We start from the raw sequence: 16,987 nt of genomic DNA on the forward strand, positions 1-16,987 counted from the left end.
TATCGTGCAAGTTTAAACATGATAATTTTTGGTAGTAATTTATAATCAGACAGTTGTGATATTTCGCAATGTTTTGCTATTGAATCGTTTCGTCATTAAAAGTGGACTGTCGCTCGTGAAATGACGTGAGGAACGTGTTCGCCATAATGATAATAAACCGTGAACACAAAGCTACACTAAAGCATTTTAAGCTTTGGCTTTGAAACAGTGGTCGGTACGTAGATATTCACCAAGGAGCAACCAAGTTTGGACTGATATCAGTCTTGGAAAATTCGCTAAAACCGAGGAAGAACTGAGCGAACAACGAGGTAAGTTAGCATGCTAGCTAAGTAGCCTGGTTTACCTGTGATGCTGTTAGCTACTAGTGCTAGCCTTAGGTTACATGCACAGGCAGGTCTGGGTGCTTGACTATGATATGAATCTGACCAAATAGGCTGTTCATGTCAGGACAGCTCAGGCGTAATGTAAACTATTGCACTGGACTTTAAAAGTGGCCATTTTAAAGATCGTCGCTTGCAGGCTAAGTATATTAGCTTCCTTGTTTAGCCACAGCCTAGCTAGCCAAACACCGCAACAGGCAGAGTGAGTTGGCTGCTGCTGCTGCTGCTGCCTTGTACAGTGAGTATCAGCTGTATGTGAATGTAGGATATTCAAACACGCAAAGTGACTAGGCTGTTCCCGAAAGTAGGTTTATATATTTCTTTATATATGCTAACATTAAAAGTATCAGATCTGTGTGTTTGACAGTTTCAGTCCCTGGAGGACAACTGCACCTGCACTCTGTTGTTTGACTTCAGTGAAGCGATGGAGAGCAACTCTGCTATTCTCTTTGTTGTCCTGATTTTAGCGAACTAATCGTTTTGATGCACCTCTGTGGTATTTATTCTACTTTTTTAATAATATTTTAGGTCATACATTGTTATCATCCCTTGGAGTTGCGGTTACGTTTGGATAAATTGTAAATAATTAACAGTGATGGAAGAAGTATTGCGATGTTTTTCTTAATTCAACGTAATAATAACACTCTGTACTAGAAGTAGAAGCGTTGTATTAAGAACCTCACTTACTGTATTTTTAAGTATTTAAGAATAATCAGCTAAATGTACTTTAAGTATGAGAAGTTAAAGAAGTAATTGATCAGCAAAATGTTCCCTTGCAGTGGTTTTCTATTATATTGTAGTGTTCACTAATTTACTCATGTTACATATATTATTTTTGGGGATTTTATTATTACTGCTACATTCATTTTACTGCTGTAGAGGTCAAAGCTCCTGCTATATTTAACTCCTTTGTAAACTGTTGCGTAATTTTATCGGCAGAAATTGTTCATAATCTATATTATCATATATCATAATCTGTTATACATTTCTGTTCTGTGAGAACCACATATCTCTAAACTTAAGTTTTGGGACAAGGCATTTAAAAAAAAAAATACTTTCTTTATTTCTAGAAGTAGGAGAATCTTCATTTTATACATTTTGTTTTAACTACGGGAAGGGGATGCAAAATTGTAATGCGAAAAGAATTTGGCAACTAAAGCTGTCCGATAAATGTAATAAAGTAATATATTTACCTCTGAGATGTATTGGAACAAATACAATATTATATAATAAGAACATGGTACAGTACAAGTACCTTACATTTGTACCAAATTACTGTATTTGAGTAATGTACTTGGTAACATGCAGCCACTGATTTATTAATGAAATAAATACATACTAAGTGCATGCTACCCTGACAGGCTGCGCTATGGCGTCGGCGTCTGCCAGCGTGGACTCCAAGGCAGAGCTGACTGCTTTACTGGAACAGTGGGAGAGGGAGCAGCAAGGCAGCACACAGGAGCTGGTTAACATCATCACCAAGTAAGTCGTTTAGTAAAAGCCTGTATGATTAGTTAGTTCAACACATGTAGTTCTAATGTGTAGCCGACTTAAAGATTGTAAATGATTGATGTGCTGTAACTTTCAGAATCTCAGAGCTTGTTGAGAAAGAGACAGAGGAATACCACAAAGCGGACCCCGACCCTTTTGATGATCGACACCCTGGTATGAAAGAAGACAAAAAAAGATCATAATGTGAAGATAACTGGAGATTTGAATATTGTTTATGTTTTTGACATTTCCCTTTTGGCCACTAGGGAGAGCTGATCCAGAATGTGTGTTGGGGCACCTGCTCAAGATCCTGTTCAAGAATGATGACTTTATGAACACAGTAAGAATGGAGGGACTCAACCAAGACTGTTTTATGCAAAATAAGTGACAATTTATAGCTTCTTAGTTAGAAAGGGTTTCATTCCTTTTTTCTTCTTTTGTAGCTGGTGAATAGCTATGTGATGACCAGCAGAGAATTTCCCCTAAATGCAGCAGCATGCCGCCTGCTTCAGAACATCATGCCTGGATTGGAGACCGCTGTTGTCTTTCAGGAAAAGGTGGGTGATTTATTATCTAATAAAAAGACTAAAGCATTTTTTATTTCTCTGTTCAAACAACAAGTTTAATTTATTTCACTTGTGATATTGTCCTGTGATGTTCTTATAGTTTCCCAGATGCATATTCAGCATGCTCGGTTTAGTGGTTAAAGAACATAATACATGTGCACATGCCTTCTACAGGCAGTAATATAGATTTCTGTTTAGAATGATTGAATACATAATAAAGTAGACCATAACAGCAACAAAGTAGAGTAAGAAAAAAAGGGATAAGTTCTTATTTTCACTTGTGGTATTACTCAGGCACACTGTTTTTTTTTAAAAATGTACCTAGCCTATAGAAATTGATAATGGAATAGGGCACAAGATAAAAGGAGGATTTCCCGGTAGTTTTGTTGAGTCATAAAGTAGATTCAAAAAGTTCAAAGTTGTTTTTCTATATGCATTTCAACCTTCCGCTGTGTTGGCTCTTCTCAGGAGGGCATAGTTGAGAGGCTGTTTAAGTGGGCTCAGGAGGCCGAGCAGCCGCTCAGGATCTACGCTACAGGCTTGTTGGCCGGTGCTATGGAGAACCAGGACATCGCAGCCAACTACAGGGAGGAGAACTCTGTGTTGGTCAGTAGGGAATACTGCGGTCCCAAATGTTTGTTTTAATTAACATACAATAGGAAAATACATACTGATAGGTTATTTCAATAATTGATAGATCTTTAGATCATTAGCAAGTGATGTAAAGTAGCAACGTTCCATCAACTTGTTTTTACTGCCTCACTTTGACAGGTGCCTTTGATGCTGCATCGGTTGCGTGAGCTCCAGGATAAAGATGCTGAGAATAAAAGGGAAATCAAACGGCCCAGCCCCTGGAAGAATTTGAGTGAGCCTTTGCTCACTTTGGACGAGGAGACTGTTGACGGAAGCTTTGAAGAGAAGTCCTTCACTCCGGGGAGGAACGGGGCTGAAAGGGAGGGGACAGAGGAGGATGGCCAAATTGCCTTCTCAACCATCGAGCCTGAAAACGAGCTTTCGTTCCGACTCAACTCCCCTCATAAGACCAGCAGTCGTGCCAACTCTGCTGTTAAGACTATGATGAAGCCCATGTCTGCCCCTGGTTCAATGACATACCAAGGCATGTCGGATGGCAGCAGCTTCCTGAAAAGGAAGGCAGATAGGGAGAGCGGCAGGACCTCAAAACAGAAGCTAAACTTCTCCTTGCCAGACCCAGACAGGAACTTTAGTGAGCTTTCCAACAGCAGCTGGTCAGAAATGAGCCCCTGGGTGATTGGTAACAACTATCATCTGTACCCTCTGACCCCCGAAATCGAGCAGAGGCTAATCCTGCAGTACCTCACCCCTCTGGGAGAATATCAGGAGGTTTGTCTATTCTCTTTGACTGGAATAGTGTATTGTATTGTACATGTAGAAGTGCTTTGTTTTAGCTCTATCCAGTAACCTTTGTTATGCATTTGCCATGCCTTGTCACAGACTGTCCAGCAGATGTCAGTCTTCATTATGATATTGATTAAATAACTTTGTAAGAGTGGTGTGAATTTTCCGTTTATACAGGAGGACATTTGGTAAAGACTTGCAGTTTCCTTTTTTAATGTTAAACATTAGTTCCAGCAGCTAGTCATTTATAGGCTTTTATAATAAAGTGAATGTACATGATTCAAGTGTCTTTAATTGCCCATTCCTCCTCCTCCTGCAGCTGCTGGCGGTGTTCATGCAGATGGGAGCTCGTGAGCTGCTCATGCATTATATGGATCTAAAGCAGACCAATGATGTGCAGCTCACCTTTGAGGCTCTCAAGGTAAAAACGATTTACTCCTGCTGACCCTCTTTGTTGTCAAAACTTAGGGCAGAGCACTTCTGACTTATTTCAATTTTCTTTTCCTCTTCTCGCAGTACCTGGCTTCTCTGCTGCTGCACAAGAAGTTTGCTGCAGAGTTTGTGGCTCATGGAGGAGTTCAGAAGTTGTTGGAAATCCCCAGACCGTCTATGGCTGCTACTGGAGTGTCTCTGTGCCTCTACTACCTAGCCTATAACCAGGATGCCATGGAAAGGGTACAAAACAAACACAAATCCTGCAAATACACAATGAAATCTATAACATTGTCATAACTGGATAATATTTTACTTTCAGATTTTTGTTTTGGGACTATGTGCCAAAAGATAAATGTTGAAGGTGTTTTATCATTATGATATGAGATATAATCTGGACTCTGTAACATTTTCATATACCTCAAAGAATGTGAAGCCTGCTTTATAATTTAGTGATACAATAACAAACTTGTCCGTTCCTTCTGTTATAGTTATATTAACAACAATGCCTTCTTTTGTGTAAAAAATAAATAAAGTCTCTGCATGAAAAGTGCTACTCAAATAATGTCATAAAAATAATGATCTTGTCATTAATACTGAGGAATCTGAACAACTACTAGATTTGTTTCAGTATTGCATTACTCCAGTGGCAGTGCATATCTGTATTCATTGTTGTGTCCCTCCCATTGAAGGTGTGCATGTTGCCCCACTCCATCCTGTCAGATGTGGTTGGTTACACGCTGTGGCTGCTGGAGTGCTCACATGCGTCCGGCTGCTGCCACGCCACCATGTTCTTCTCCATCTCCTTCTCTTTCCGTGCCGTGCTGGAGCTCTTCGACAGGCAGGACGGACTCCGACGCCTCGTCAACCTGGTAAGAAATCAGCAGACATGTGATCCTCATTGTAACCGTGTTAACATATCCATCTGTGTCTTTATTTATGTAGCATAAACCAATGCCACACACTACATCAATTAAAACCAATGTCGAATTGCAAATGTTCCTGGAAGGGCCTTTAACACTAGAACCGCCAGGGGTCGCTGTATACCTAGCACCACCAACGGGTAAAATGTACCCGCTATTAGAATGCATTGATTTTCAAGGTACAATGTTATTTATTTTATCATACTAGAACACAGGGTTAACAGTGATCTATCTATCTATCTATCTATCTATCTATCTATCTATCTATCTATCTATCTATCTATCTATCTATCTATCTATCTATCTATCTATAACTATCTATCTATCTATAACTATCTATCTATTGACAGGCGTTGCTATAGCAACACGTCATGTTTATGTTTTGTGCGAGATCAACAGCGTGAAAATCACTGCATTTCCTATAAGGTAAATATTACCCGCTGGCGCTAATGGGTATAAATGGCAATTTTTTTGGGCCATTTTTTAAATCTGACTTCATATTGACAATTTTTAACAACAGAGGGCGCTACATAACACATTTTCAGGGAAAGTCACAGACTGGGAGACTTGAATATTTTATTGAAAAAAAGTTACATACAATCAAGAAACAGCTGCGGGTAAAATGTACCCGTTGGCGGTTCTAGTGTTAAAATGCAGAAAACTCAACATCAAACACACAAGAGGTATGTCGGATAAAAACACAAAACTCAACAAGAGAACAGAGATGACACAAGAGACAAACTAATACGATCAAGCACCATAACACAAAAAGCACACCTTTCAATTTGAGTTTAAAATGATCCCCACTTAACAAATGCTGACTGTAGTAAAGAGTGATATGACGTCACTGTTTACAGATCAGCACGCTGGAGATCCTGAACCCGGAGGACCAGGGAGCGCTGCTGAGTGATGATGAGATTTTCTCCAGCAGGCAGACAGCCAAGCACACCTGCATGGCCCTGCGCAGGTACTTTGAGGCGCACCTGGCTATCAAGGTGGAGCAGGTAAAGCAATCCCTGCAGCGCACAGAGGGTGGAGCCCCCATTCACTCCCAACCATACTATAAGGTACACAGAGAAAAATTGAAGCTAAAATGACTGGAAGATGTATTTATCAAACATTTCATTATCTATGTTCTCGTTTTCCAGGCGGTCAGCTATACCCGAGATCAGGTGGTGGAAATGATGGAGTTCCTGATAGAGTACGGTCCTCTCAGGCTGTACTGGGAACCAGCGGAGGTCTTTCACAAGCTCTCATGCGTCCAGCTCCTCCTGCAGCTCATCTCCATCGCCTGTGACTGGAGGACGTATTATGGCAGGTATGGACCAGCAGTAACTCTCATTTCTTCTTCTTCTTTCATCCATCGCCTTCTCAGTGACGTCTGATGTGTTATGTGGTGATGTAATGCTTCGATAATATAATACAATGATGATATAATGATGAATTTGTTTCTAGGAGCGATACAGTGCGTTACGCTCTGGACATCCTGAGCATCCTCACAGTTGTTCCTAAGACGCAGATGTTGTTGTCTGAGGCTGTTGCTGTGCTGGATGAGGGAGGATCCACTGTTTCCACTGTTGGTAAGTGATGCTACTCAGTTGTTTTGTATTTGATGGGAAATAACAATTTAAGTGTAACCATCTAGTTACAAAGCCATAGCATAGAGTACATTGGGTTAGCAGCAGTATTTCTAATCTATCCACTCATTCAGTTTCAGTCACCTTTTCTGAAATGTAGTGTATAAAAATGATGAATACAATCTGTGGAATGTGTCTTTGTATTTTCATTTTTGTTTATTTCATAAAACCTGAGCCCAGCTCTGCTGAGAGATGGCACAATTCCATGTATTATTTTTGTTCAAGGATATTCGTTTAATTGTAGGATTTCTTTTTTTCCCCCTCAGGGATGAGTATAGTCCTGGCAGTAGCAGAGGGAGAGGTGTTTGTAAACGATGCCGAGATTCAGAAGTCCGCTCTGCAGGTCGCCATCAACTGCGTGTGTGCTCCAGACAAACGCGTGTCCAGCATTGGCAAGTTCATCGCAGGAACCCCCCGCCGCCGCCTGCCTCAGCAGACCAAAGCCAGCGAGAGTGTGCTCACTAAGATGTGGAATGTGGTGCAGTCCAACAATGGCATCAAGGTAGAGATACATAACACCAGTTACTATATCCTTTGGGAAGGTTGTACTTGCCATTTCTAAAAGTTAATATTGAAAAAAGTCTTACTACTCATTCTGTGAACACGTTTTGTGAATCATGATGGTGCTGCTAAGAACTGCCGTTTTAAATGGGCTGGCTTTATATAGGGCATTTATCTTGGGAACCTTGCACATGTTTTAAAGCTTGACATACCAAAACATACATTTCTACACTGAATGCATTAGAGGCGCCATGCCAGGCACAGCAGGAGATTGGTTTCAGTATTACTTTGGGACATCTGGACCTGCAGTTGGGACGTTGCAGAGGCCAGACATAATGACATGCTAATTCACAGGCAGCGCAAAAATCTGTTGCTGTGGCTTCACTAGGCATCAAATTACCCTTCATAACACAATGATGTCTTCATCTTGCCTACGATTCAGATACATTTAAATGTCTGGCTGTAAAATGACAACCGTTGTTCCAAAACGCTGCAAGAAGCATACGGCAAAACATGTGTTTACTGTGTTTTGTTGGTTCAGTAAACACGTTTTTTTACTTACATACTGCATCTTTCCTGTAGGTGCTGCTGTCCCTGCTGACGGTGAAGATGCCCATCACGGATGCAGATCAGATCCGAGCGTTGGCTTGTAAAGCTCTGGTGGGTCTGTCTCGCTCCACCTCCGTCAGACAGATCATCAGCAAGCTGCCGTTGTTCAGCAGCGGACACATCCAGCAGCTCATGAAGGAGCCTGTGCTGCAGGACAAACGCAGCGAACATGTCAAGTTCTGTAAGTTTGCCGCCGAGCTGATAGAGAGGATCTCCGGGAAGCCGCTGATGATCGGTACGGACGTGTCTCTGGCGTGGCTGCAGAGGGCCAGTGTGGTCGCCAAGTCCAGGATCTCCTTCCCAGAGAAAGAGCTGCTGCTGCTCATCAGGAACCACCTGGTTGCCAAAGGCCTTCATGACACCGCCACCACACTCACCAAGGAGGCAGATCTCCCCATGACATGTCTGTCTCATTCTTCACATGCAGCTTCTGCTTTCCCTCCTGTCGCACCCCCCCTACCTGTCTCCCCTGTTGCTACTCTACCCCGCACCCCACGGCTGGCCAACGGTGTCGGGTTAAGACTCGTAAATCATCCCTCTCATTCGCCCTCCCCAGGATGCAGCAATCCACAATCACGTCCCTCCCCGTCACTACTCAACTTGTGTACTTCCACTGCTCTCCCCTCACTGTGTGTCCCGCCCTGTACCAACGGCTCCCCACTGATTGGTCGAATCGTTTTCTCTCGGGAGAGGCTAGCGCCGTGTACTACGGTGAGCTGCAAGAAACCCCGGGTGCTGAGGCAGAAGTCTGACCATGGCGCCTTCAGCCAGAGTCCGGCCATGAAGAAGCAGTTTGACAGGCACCTGCCCTCCCCCCCTGCACTGGACAGCATTATCACAGAGTACCTGAGGGAACAGCATGCGCGCTGTAAGAACCCTGTGGCAACATGCCCGCCTTTCTCTCTCTTCACCCCCCATCAATGCCCCGAGCCCAAACAGAGACGCCAAGCACCCATCAACTTCACATCCCGACACACACGGCGGGTTATCTATCCTAAATATGGAGGTGTGGATGGAGGCTGCTTTGACAGACATCTCATCTTCAGCAGGTTGGTAGCTTTCATACATTCATGTTCCCTCCCTTGAACACATTGTGCGAATACTTGACCATTTTTCTAAATTCTTCCGTTTCTCAGATTCCGTCCCATCTCCGTCTTCAGAGAGGCGGACGAGGATGAGAGTGGATTCATGTGTTGTGCCTTCTCAGCTCGCGAGCGGTTCCTGATGCTCGGGACGTGCACGGGGCAGCTCAAACTCTACAATGTGTTCACAGGCCAGGAGGAAGCCAGCTACAGCTGTCACAGTTCAGCCATCACTCACCTGGAGCCCTCACGGGTCCGTACAGAGAATATACAAAATGTTATGCTTTGTCTTGCTGTTGTTGCTGAATGTATTCCTCCTCATCCTGTTATGTGTACGTTATTTAAAAAAAACCGAATTGTATCTTTTCTTGGAATTAATTATTAAGTAATTTTGCATCTAACAGTTAAACTTTTAAAATGTACTATACCATATCAGACACATTCATTTTTTTAAAGAATAGTATATTTATGTCTTAACCATGCATCGAGGAGATCTTTCACCATCACATTTTGTGTTTTTAGGATGGCTCTCTGCTCTTAACGTCAGCCTCCTGGAGCTACCCTCTGTCCGCGCTCTGGGGCATGAAATCTGTCTTCATCATGAAGTAAGTGATGTTTGCACAAGAGACTAAACCCATTTTTTACGCCGGTCTGTGATCCCACTGCCTCCATGTATGTGGTCCTCACTGCCCCATGTTACAGCAGCTTTATGGTGTCGAAGGAGGGAGCTGCCAAAAGGAGAAGACATGCTGTTTAATTAACAGCCAGTCTTCAGTTTATAGAACACAAGCACTTGGCATCATTCAACCGTACAGTCTAACAAATGCGATACTAGGACTCTGTCAATGGATTCAGATTTTTTCTACAGTGTCTTTTAAGAAATGTTATTTTTTTAATCACATAGCTTTTATACTCCGTACTGGCCCATGTTTCTGATTGAATGTGCAAAATGTTGCACTTGTTTTCTTCAGGCATTCTTTTCTGGGCGACCACTATGTGGAGTTCAGTAAGCTTTCCCAAGATCGAGTCATTGGTACTAAGGAACATATAGCACGGGTACGTATGTCAGCATTTTTCTTTTTAACAAGATATATACAGAAAGAAATAGTAAATGCTTACGTTCAGTTTTTCTCTGTGCCAGATTTACGACATCCAGACGGGACAGGTAACTCTGACTCTGAACAACCCAGACCTGGCTAACAACTACAAGAGGAACTGTGCCACCTTCAACCCAACAGACGACCTTGTGCTGAACGACGGCGTGCTGTGGGACGTGCGCTCAGCTCAGGCCATACACAAGTTTGACAAGTTCAACATGAACATCAGCGGTGTGTTCCATCCCAACGGCCTGGAGGTCATCGTGAACACGGAGATTGTATCCTTGAGAGTGAACTACTTGGGTTGACAAGAGTATGCTACAGTAGGGGAAAGCGTAACAGTTTTTTGTGTGGAAACAGCCGACCGAACTGCATTAAGCAAGAATAAGAGTCGACAGCAATGCTAGAGGCTCTGTGTGGCTCGACTAAGGCACACTTTTTGCTGAATGCTTATGTTGGCATGATCACATTCTCAAAATGACAATGCTAACAAGTTGATGTTTAGCAGGTCTATTGTTTATAATTTCCACCATTTTAGTTAAGTGTGTAAGCATTCTAACAATTGCTAACTAGCACAAAACACCAAGTAGAACTGAGGCTGATGGGGATGTTATTATTTTAAGGTTTAATCTCATAAACAAAACTAAAGAAATCACTCTTATGATGGCACTAAATGAAAAGTGAAGCAATCACCAAAGTTATATCCGTTCTAAATGTCATTGCAAGCCATCAAGTAGCTGTTGAGATATTTAAGTCTCGACCAAAAATGTATACGAGTACATCCCCAAATGTTTTAATGTTACACCATTTAATAAAAAAAGTGATTGCAACATTGCATTTAAAGAAATTAATATACATTGGAACATAAACCTGAAAAATGACTTCGTTTTTAAATTTCTAGTTGAATGACTTTTATTTCACTGCTGAACTTTACATATGTTTTACTGTAATAATTAATTTAATTACCTAGTGGATGGTTTTAATCGCTGTGTTATTAAATGTGTAGCAGATTAAGTTGATACAAATGAAAAAGAGTGTCATGGTCCTTAGTTTGAGTTTCAGTGGGATCTGCGGACCTTCCACCTCCTCCACACAGTCCCCGCTCTGGACCAGTGCAGAATAGTCTTCAACAACAACGGCACCGTCATCTATGGAGGTAATTACTGAAACCAGTGCATGATGGGTAATGTAGAGCATTTGGCATCCAGCCTACATCTCACTCCACAGTCAGTGCAAGTGTGTGAAAGGTTTGAGTAAAATACTTGTGTGTATTTGAAGAGAGGTGTGAATAGACTCCGTGGAGGTGTGTGTGTGTTCCCTGTAGCCATATGGGCAGAAGGCTCGGTGTTGGACAACAGACAGAAGCAGCTGGTTCACAGGAGGAAACATGGGCGCGCCGCAAAGGCTCCGCTCGTACAACGACTGCTAGACCTCTCAGAAGTCCGAACCAGATCGCTGTGCACACTTTGTATTTACTCTCATATTCTGACTCTGTGGTTTTACAGCAATGTTGCAGGCTGACGATGAAGACGACATGATGGAGGTGCAGATGAAAAGTCCATTTGGGTCATCGTTCAGGACCTTTAATGCCACAGACTACAAACCCATCGGTAAGGCGTCCTGCACTCACCTTACATTAATTTAGCTTTAAAGGTGTTCGTGATAATTAAGGGTCTTTTTTTGTGATTATTTGTTACTATATTAGTTGGCAGTTACTTAATGTATATCTTAAAAACATTATAAATGTACTTCTGACACTTCTCATTCCCTCTCTTCTCAGCCACCATTGATGTCAAGAGGAACATATTTGACCTTTGCACCGATACCAAAGACTGCTACCTAGCTGTGATTGAGGTAAAGAAAATATGGGTTTGAAATGCAATTAGTTTTTGCTAAAGGTTGTGGTAATGTATGTGTCTTAAAAATATGTTGGATAATTCAGTTTCCTTTCCCTTTCCTGCTTGTCCTGTAGAACCAAGACTCTGTAAACACCGACACCGTGTGCAGGCTGTACGAAGTCGGCCGGCAGAGACTCGCAGAGGAAGAGGAGGAGGATGAGGAGGATCAGGTTTGAATTTTGTTCTTTTAATTCTGCAGTGACTCTAGAAATGTAAATGAATTGTAGTTTAACCATTTATTTTTTTGTCATCCATGCACCAGGAGGATGACGATCAGGATGAAGACGACGATGACGATGACGACTCAGACGACGACATCGATACAGATCCTCTTATCGCCGAGCTAGACAATGAGAACGGTGGAGAGGATGAGGACGATGAAGAGGAGGATGATGGGAATGAGGAGTTCTCTCCCTCTGATGAAGAGGTAGCTCGTCTTCTCGAAGAAGATGTCGACGTTGGGGACGACGACGATGAGGATGACAATGATGAGGAAGATTCTGATAATGAAGATGTTGATCTGGATGGCGACAATGGTGAGAGGTTTATCAGTGCAAGCTATGAAAATGTGCTTTTTCCCACTAATACTTTAAGTTATGTATTTGTTTCTACATATTTCTTTGTCCTGAACGTGTTCTTCGTAAGTGGGTAATCATGTTGATTTCACTGTAGAGGATTTGTTCATCCTGGATTTCTCAGTTTTTAAAAACCGGCTGTGCCGATGATGTCAGAAGAGCATGACCTTAAGCCTAAATCTGCAACAGTACATGATTAAACTTAAAGTGGACCTATCATGCTATATTTGAATAATATATTGTAGGGCCATACCTATATGAAACATGTCTGTGAAGTTTTTTTTTCAAAATACCAAACAGATCCTGCATTTTAGCCATGCCTCATTTCGCTCTATTTGCTCTATTCCAGTCCTGTTTGTGCAAGGGCTGATTCTGTGGCAAATGAGCTGCAGCTGTTACCATGCCATGCAACCTCTCATTCCCCTGATTGGCGGAGAGTTGCCCATATAGGCGGAGCTCCCCGTTTCTGACGTCAGAACAATTTCAAATCTGTATCAGATCCGCTGCGGCCCGTTTTTAGAGATTTGGGTATGGAGGAAAAGAGAGAGGGTTGTGTTTCCTGACACACCGGGGACATATTCATGTATAAAAGACGTACAAAAGTGCATTTTGCATGATAGGTCCCCTTTAATTAAAACAGCGATTCCCCAACATAAATGACTTTCTTTAGGTGAACCATGATTTAAGCCCAAAACCTTTAGGAATTTTGTGAAAAAAACCCTGAAATGAGCAGCGCATGACTTAAAACAAAACCACACCAGACACAATAATAAATAATAAATGTCCATCAAGCTGCTGCCCATATGAATGCTGGGAGGCTTCCCAACACACCTAATGCATGTAAGTGCTAAACGAAATGTGGGAACATTCAACTGTTAAGTCTTACAGAGGAGCGATAGAAAGCATTCTGACTGGAAAAGGTACGGACTGGAATGACCAGTAGTAACCCATTTATTGAGCATCAGTAATATCGGTGAGAAGGGCCTTCAAAGAGCTCAAAGGATATTACAGAGAAACAGAAGTATCTGCTGCCAGACTACAGAGCAGCTTCTCTCCTCCTCAGGCTGTGAGAGTCCTGAAGCCATTCTCCAGGACTCTCTTTTTTGCATTCTTTTGGACTATAGCTGCATTTTGTGTTGGACAATGGCAATACATGATCCTTGTATTATAAGCACTGAGCCAACTATATTGAAGCTGATCCTGGTTTTAACTCTACTCATGTGCCTTTTTAAAAATAAAAGTGAACTATTTTATAGGATTAACAAAGAAACCCTCTATCTGTGTTTAAAGTACCCACTCAGCTGCAGGAGAATTACCAGGATCCCTTAGCCTGATGACAGCATGTCAAACCAGGATAAGTTAAGCTACATTAGAAGAATGGTGTCCTAATCTGCAGTGTCAGCTAAAGGAGTGATCAAAGCTGCTGTTTGGTCCAGTTTCTGTGTTTTCTTGCTTGTCTGGTCACTCTGAGGAAATGTTGTCTTTCCCAGTGGAATTTAAAAACTGCTGTCTTGGTTTATTCAAAAGACTGACAGAGAAAGCGTGTATTTTTACAGTCTATGTACTCCGACATTTCTAAATCTGCTTTTTTTTCCCTCCTGTCCCACAAACAGACAGCACCGACATCTCTGACCTTGAGGACGACATCATCTTATCCCTGAATGAGTGAGGAGCCGCTGGCGCCTGGGACCAAGGAACCGGGCATCATGTCAAGACTTCTGCCTCATAGACAAGTGCGCTGCAGAGCAGGAGGCAAGAAAAGAGGATAATATCAGCAGATAAGGTGGGAGATAGCCTGGAGCACTGCCAGTTTGAAACAGTAGGTGTCTGCACTCTGAGTGACAAGAGAAAGGAAGAACAATCTCATAGAGATGGAGGGCTGAAAAACCAATGCACACTCAAATTGACTTACTAGTGGGCAAAAATGATTGTATACGATATAGTTTTATAAAAAAAAGAGAAGAAGTGGGCTTGATGGTGAAATAAATTGCCAGTGCTTGGATGCAGTGAAGAAAAGTTTTATATTTGATCTCATTTGCAACTTTTTTAAGTAAGCCCCTTCATTTGAAATTGATTCCCTCACTGTTTGGTCACAGATTAGTGTTCGTAGGGGAGAAGGCTTACATTGCACCACTGAGGGTCTGCATTTGTGTGGCAAAGGATGTAAAGCTCTCTCCAATGTGTATTTTGCCAGACTTCCAGGATTCATCACCAAAAAGTAATGAAGCATCGAGTTAGGCAGCTAATGCAATTCACAAACATGTTGCTGAAGGTTCATGAAGCGTCAAACTCGCCTCCAGGTTTTTATTTTTCACCTTAAACCAACGACCAAAACGCCACCCACAGCAGGGCCATTCGTGAGCGTCTCCTTTTGATTTCAGTATGTAGAGAAATCATCTTGGTGCTCTTGCTTTGCTGAGGAAACTGTAACTAGTGTGCACACTGTAACAAAACGTTGACTCACTTTCAGAACATGATGGACATAAAGAGGCTTTTTCGGCTCTCCACCATTGTTTTATTGTACAAGGCTTTATTAGTTTGGCTTTAGTGGATGTTTCTTAAAAAGATTTACAGGGCATGGTGCTGGTGATAATGCCACAAGTCTAATCACACAATGTTACTTAATCTTATGTTACGGGATAAAATCGACTTTGCTAAATCTTGAGAAAAAAATATACTTGGGAAATAACAGATGGTGGTAGAATTCAGTTAAATATTTTCCTTTCAAATGTAATTTTTTTTCTGGGTGGAGTGACAGGAAGCTTCAAACTTAACATTGTGGAAACAAATGCCTTTCACTTGCACACTTTTTTGAAAGCACTGCAAACATTGATTCTCATGTTCTTTGCCTTGTATCAGTGCATTTGACCTGTTTTCCTTTCCATAAGAAGACTGTGATGTTTTCCTCAAACAGTTTATGTACAGCTTGTATGTATCTAAAGTATTTTTACTATAAATAAAGCCGCAAAATTATCTTTTGTGTGCTTCTTTTAATGACCTCTGCATGATGCTGTTATACCGGAGGTGGGTAAAACATTTGTGAAAAAGGAAGAAGTGAATGCTGAAACTGGTGCCGATCTCAGGGTCTAAATAACACACAAACTTCATCAGTACATCAGGTCCCTTCAAGCATGGGCAGCGGTGAGGTCAATCTTTTAAACTTGAAGGAACTTTGAACTGATAGAAAAATCAATCTGTACTAAGTCTCACATCAAACCCCCCTCTAAATGACCAAATACATGCGATACAGATTCTTTCTTTGTTCATTATTATTTTCAATCAATAAACATAATTCTATTCAAATACAGCATTATACTATTTTATGCAGATGGTGATTCATATCTCCCCACTTTATTAGTTTTCACATAAAAAAAATGTTGTATACAAAATGCAGCAAAACTATTTAATTTGCTTTTTTCTCTCCAATAACAACATCAAGTATAATAAGGTAACCCCCCCCCCCCATTTTTTTTGTAATAAATATATTAAATTATGTATATATATATATATATATATATATAAAAACGGTAAATGTCATAATCAATTACTATTTTAGATTATGATGATTGACGTTGGATGCCAAAGAATTGTCTGTAAGAGGATTTGGATATATTCATTTTTCTAGTATCTTAGATACAGCATAAAAGATGGAGGACCAGTAACCTGAAAGTTAGAAAAGCCAAATGTATTATTTTGTTTCACCGTGGAATTTTAAATACATTACAAGAATCATCAATAGATGGAAACACTCAGACTTTAAACAGATGAAGTCTGCATGCCGCCTTAAATTGAATCAGGCCATGGCCGGTACATATTGGAGTGTAGTATTGAGCATAATCTGAGCACTCAGCTGTAAAATGTACTTTCAGATCAGCCGGCCACGCTTCTCTCAATGCATCAAGACATGTGCAGATGACACAGTTTTATGAATTCCTACATGGCTCATCTTTAAATTAAACCATGTCCATCTACTTAAACGTCTGAAATTGAAGTATAAGGGAATTTGCTTAGTTAGCACTCTTCTCATAGTTGGCACAGAATCGCTAAACACAAATTGGGGTTCCCATATTTTACTGTCATGTCTGTGCTTGACAATGAAGGTATCCTGCACATTCATGCTAAAACTACACCATACTACCGTTTGTAAATGTATCCTCCAATCACATCTCGTCTCAAATGATAGCTACTGTTCATCAGACCAGATCACAGGACTGGCTAACACCTGATAGAGCTTGAGTAAATACTGGATGGATCAGCCTTCAAGTGCTTGGGCCAAATAATTGGAATTAATTACAAAGGACGTAAGCACCTAAATTCCTGGTCCAATTGGATAGGTTTACTTTTTTCTGTTTTATTGTAGAGATGTAACGTATTGTTGTGTTTTTGTGTGACAGGCTTTTTTCGGTTTGTGTCTTATCT

General features: G+C 41.4%; 1 protein-coding gene across 4 annotated transcripts; it reads left to right on the top strand.

Moving 5' to 3' along the window:
- Positions 1–116: 116 nt before the first annotated feature.
- Positions 117–15,541, top strand: LOC117449481 (DDB1- and CUL4-associated factor 1-like). Of its 4 annotated transcripts, none has more exons than XM_034087189.2 (25): positions 117–308; positions 1,742–1,862; positions 1,969–2,045; positions 2,138–2,211; positions 2,315–2,428; positions 2,906–3,043; positions 3,209–3,799; positions 4,134–4,235; positions 4,331–4,489; positions 4,939–5,118; positions 6,027–6,236; positions 6,318–6,487; positions 6,625–6,749; positions 7,073–7,308; positions 7,890–8,965; positions 9,053–9,251; positions 9,521–9,603; positions 9,970–10,054; positions 10,140–10,373; positions 11,158–11,251; positions 11,601–11,705; positions 11,876–11,949; positions 12,068–12,163; positions 12,256–12,529; positions 14,182–15,541. In XM_034087189.2, exons 2-25 carry the CDS (start codon positions 1,750–1,752, stop codon positions 14,235–14,237), a joined length of 4,665 nt encoding a protein of 1,554 aa, XP_033943080.1. In that variant the 5' UTR covers positions 117–308; positions 1,742–1,749; the 3' UTR covers positions 14,238–15,541. The 4 variants fall into 4 exon arrangements, with proteins under 4 accessions (XP_033943080.1, XP_071059861.1, XP_033943081.1 ...); XM_071203760.1 differs by lacking the exon at positions 117–308 and adding an exon at positions 599–618; XM_034087190.2 differs by lacking the exon at positions 117–308 and adding an exon at positions 642–684.
- Positions 15,542–16,987: the final 1,446 nt, after the last annotated feature.

The sequence above is a fragment of the Pseudochaenichthys georgianus genome, chromosome 7 (assembly GCF_902827115.2).
Source record: "Pseudochaenichthys georgianus chromosome 7, fPseGeo1.2, whole genome shotgun sequence".
In the NCBI taxonomy this organism is placed as follows: Eukaryota; Metazoa; Chordata; class Actinopteri; order Perciformes; family Channichthyidae; genus Pseudochaenichthys; species Pseudochaenichthys georgianus.

Coding starts and splice junctions, on each gene's coding strand:
- LOC117449481 (XM_034087188.2), top strand. Junction 10,055..10,139: donor CTAAGGAACATATAGCACGG/GTACGTATGTCA, acceptor TCTCTGTGCCAG/ATTTACGACATCCAGACGGG. Junction 11,706..11,875: donor CACAGACTACAAACCCATCG/GTAAGGCGTCCT, acceptor CTCTCTTCTCAG/CCACCATTGATGTCAAGAGG.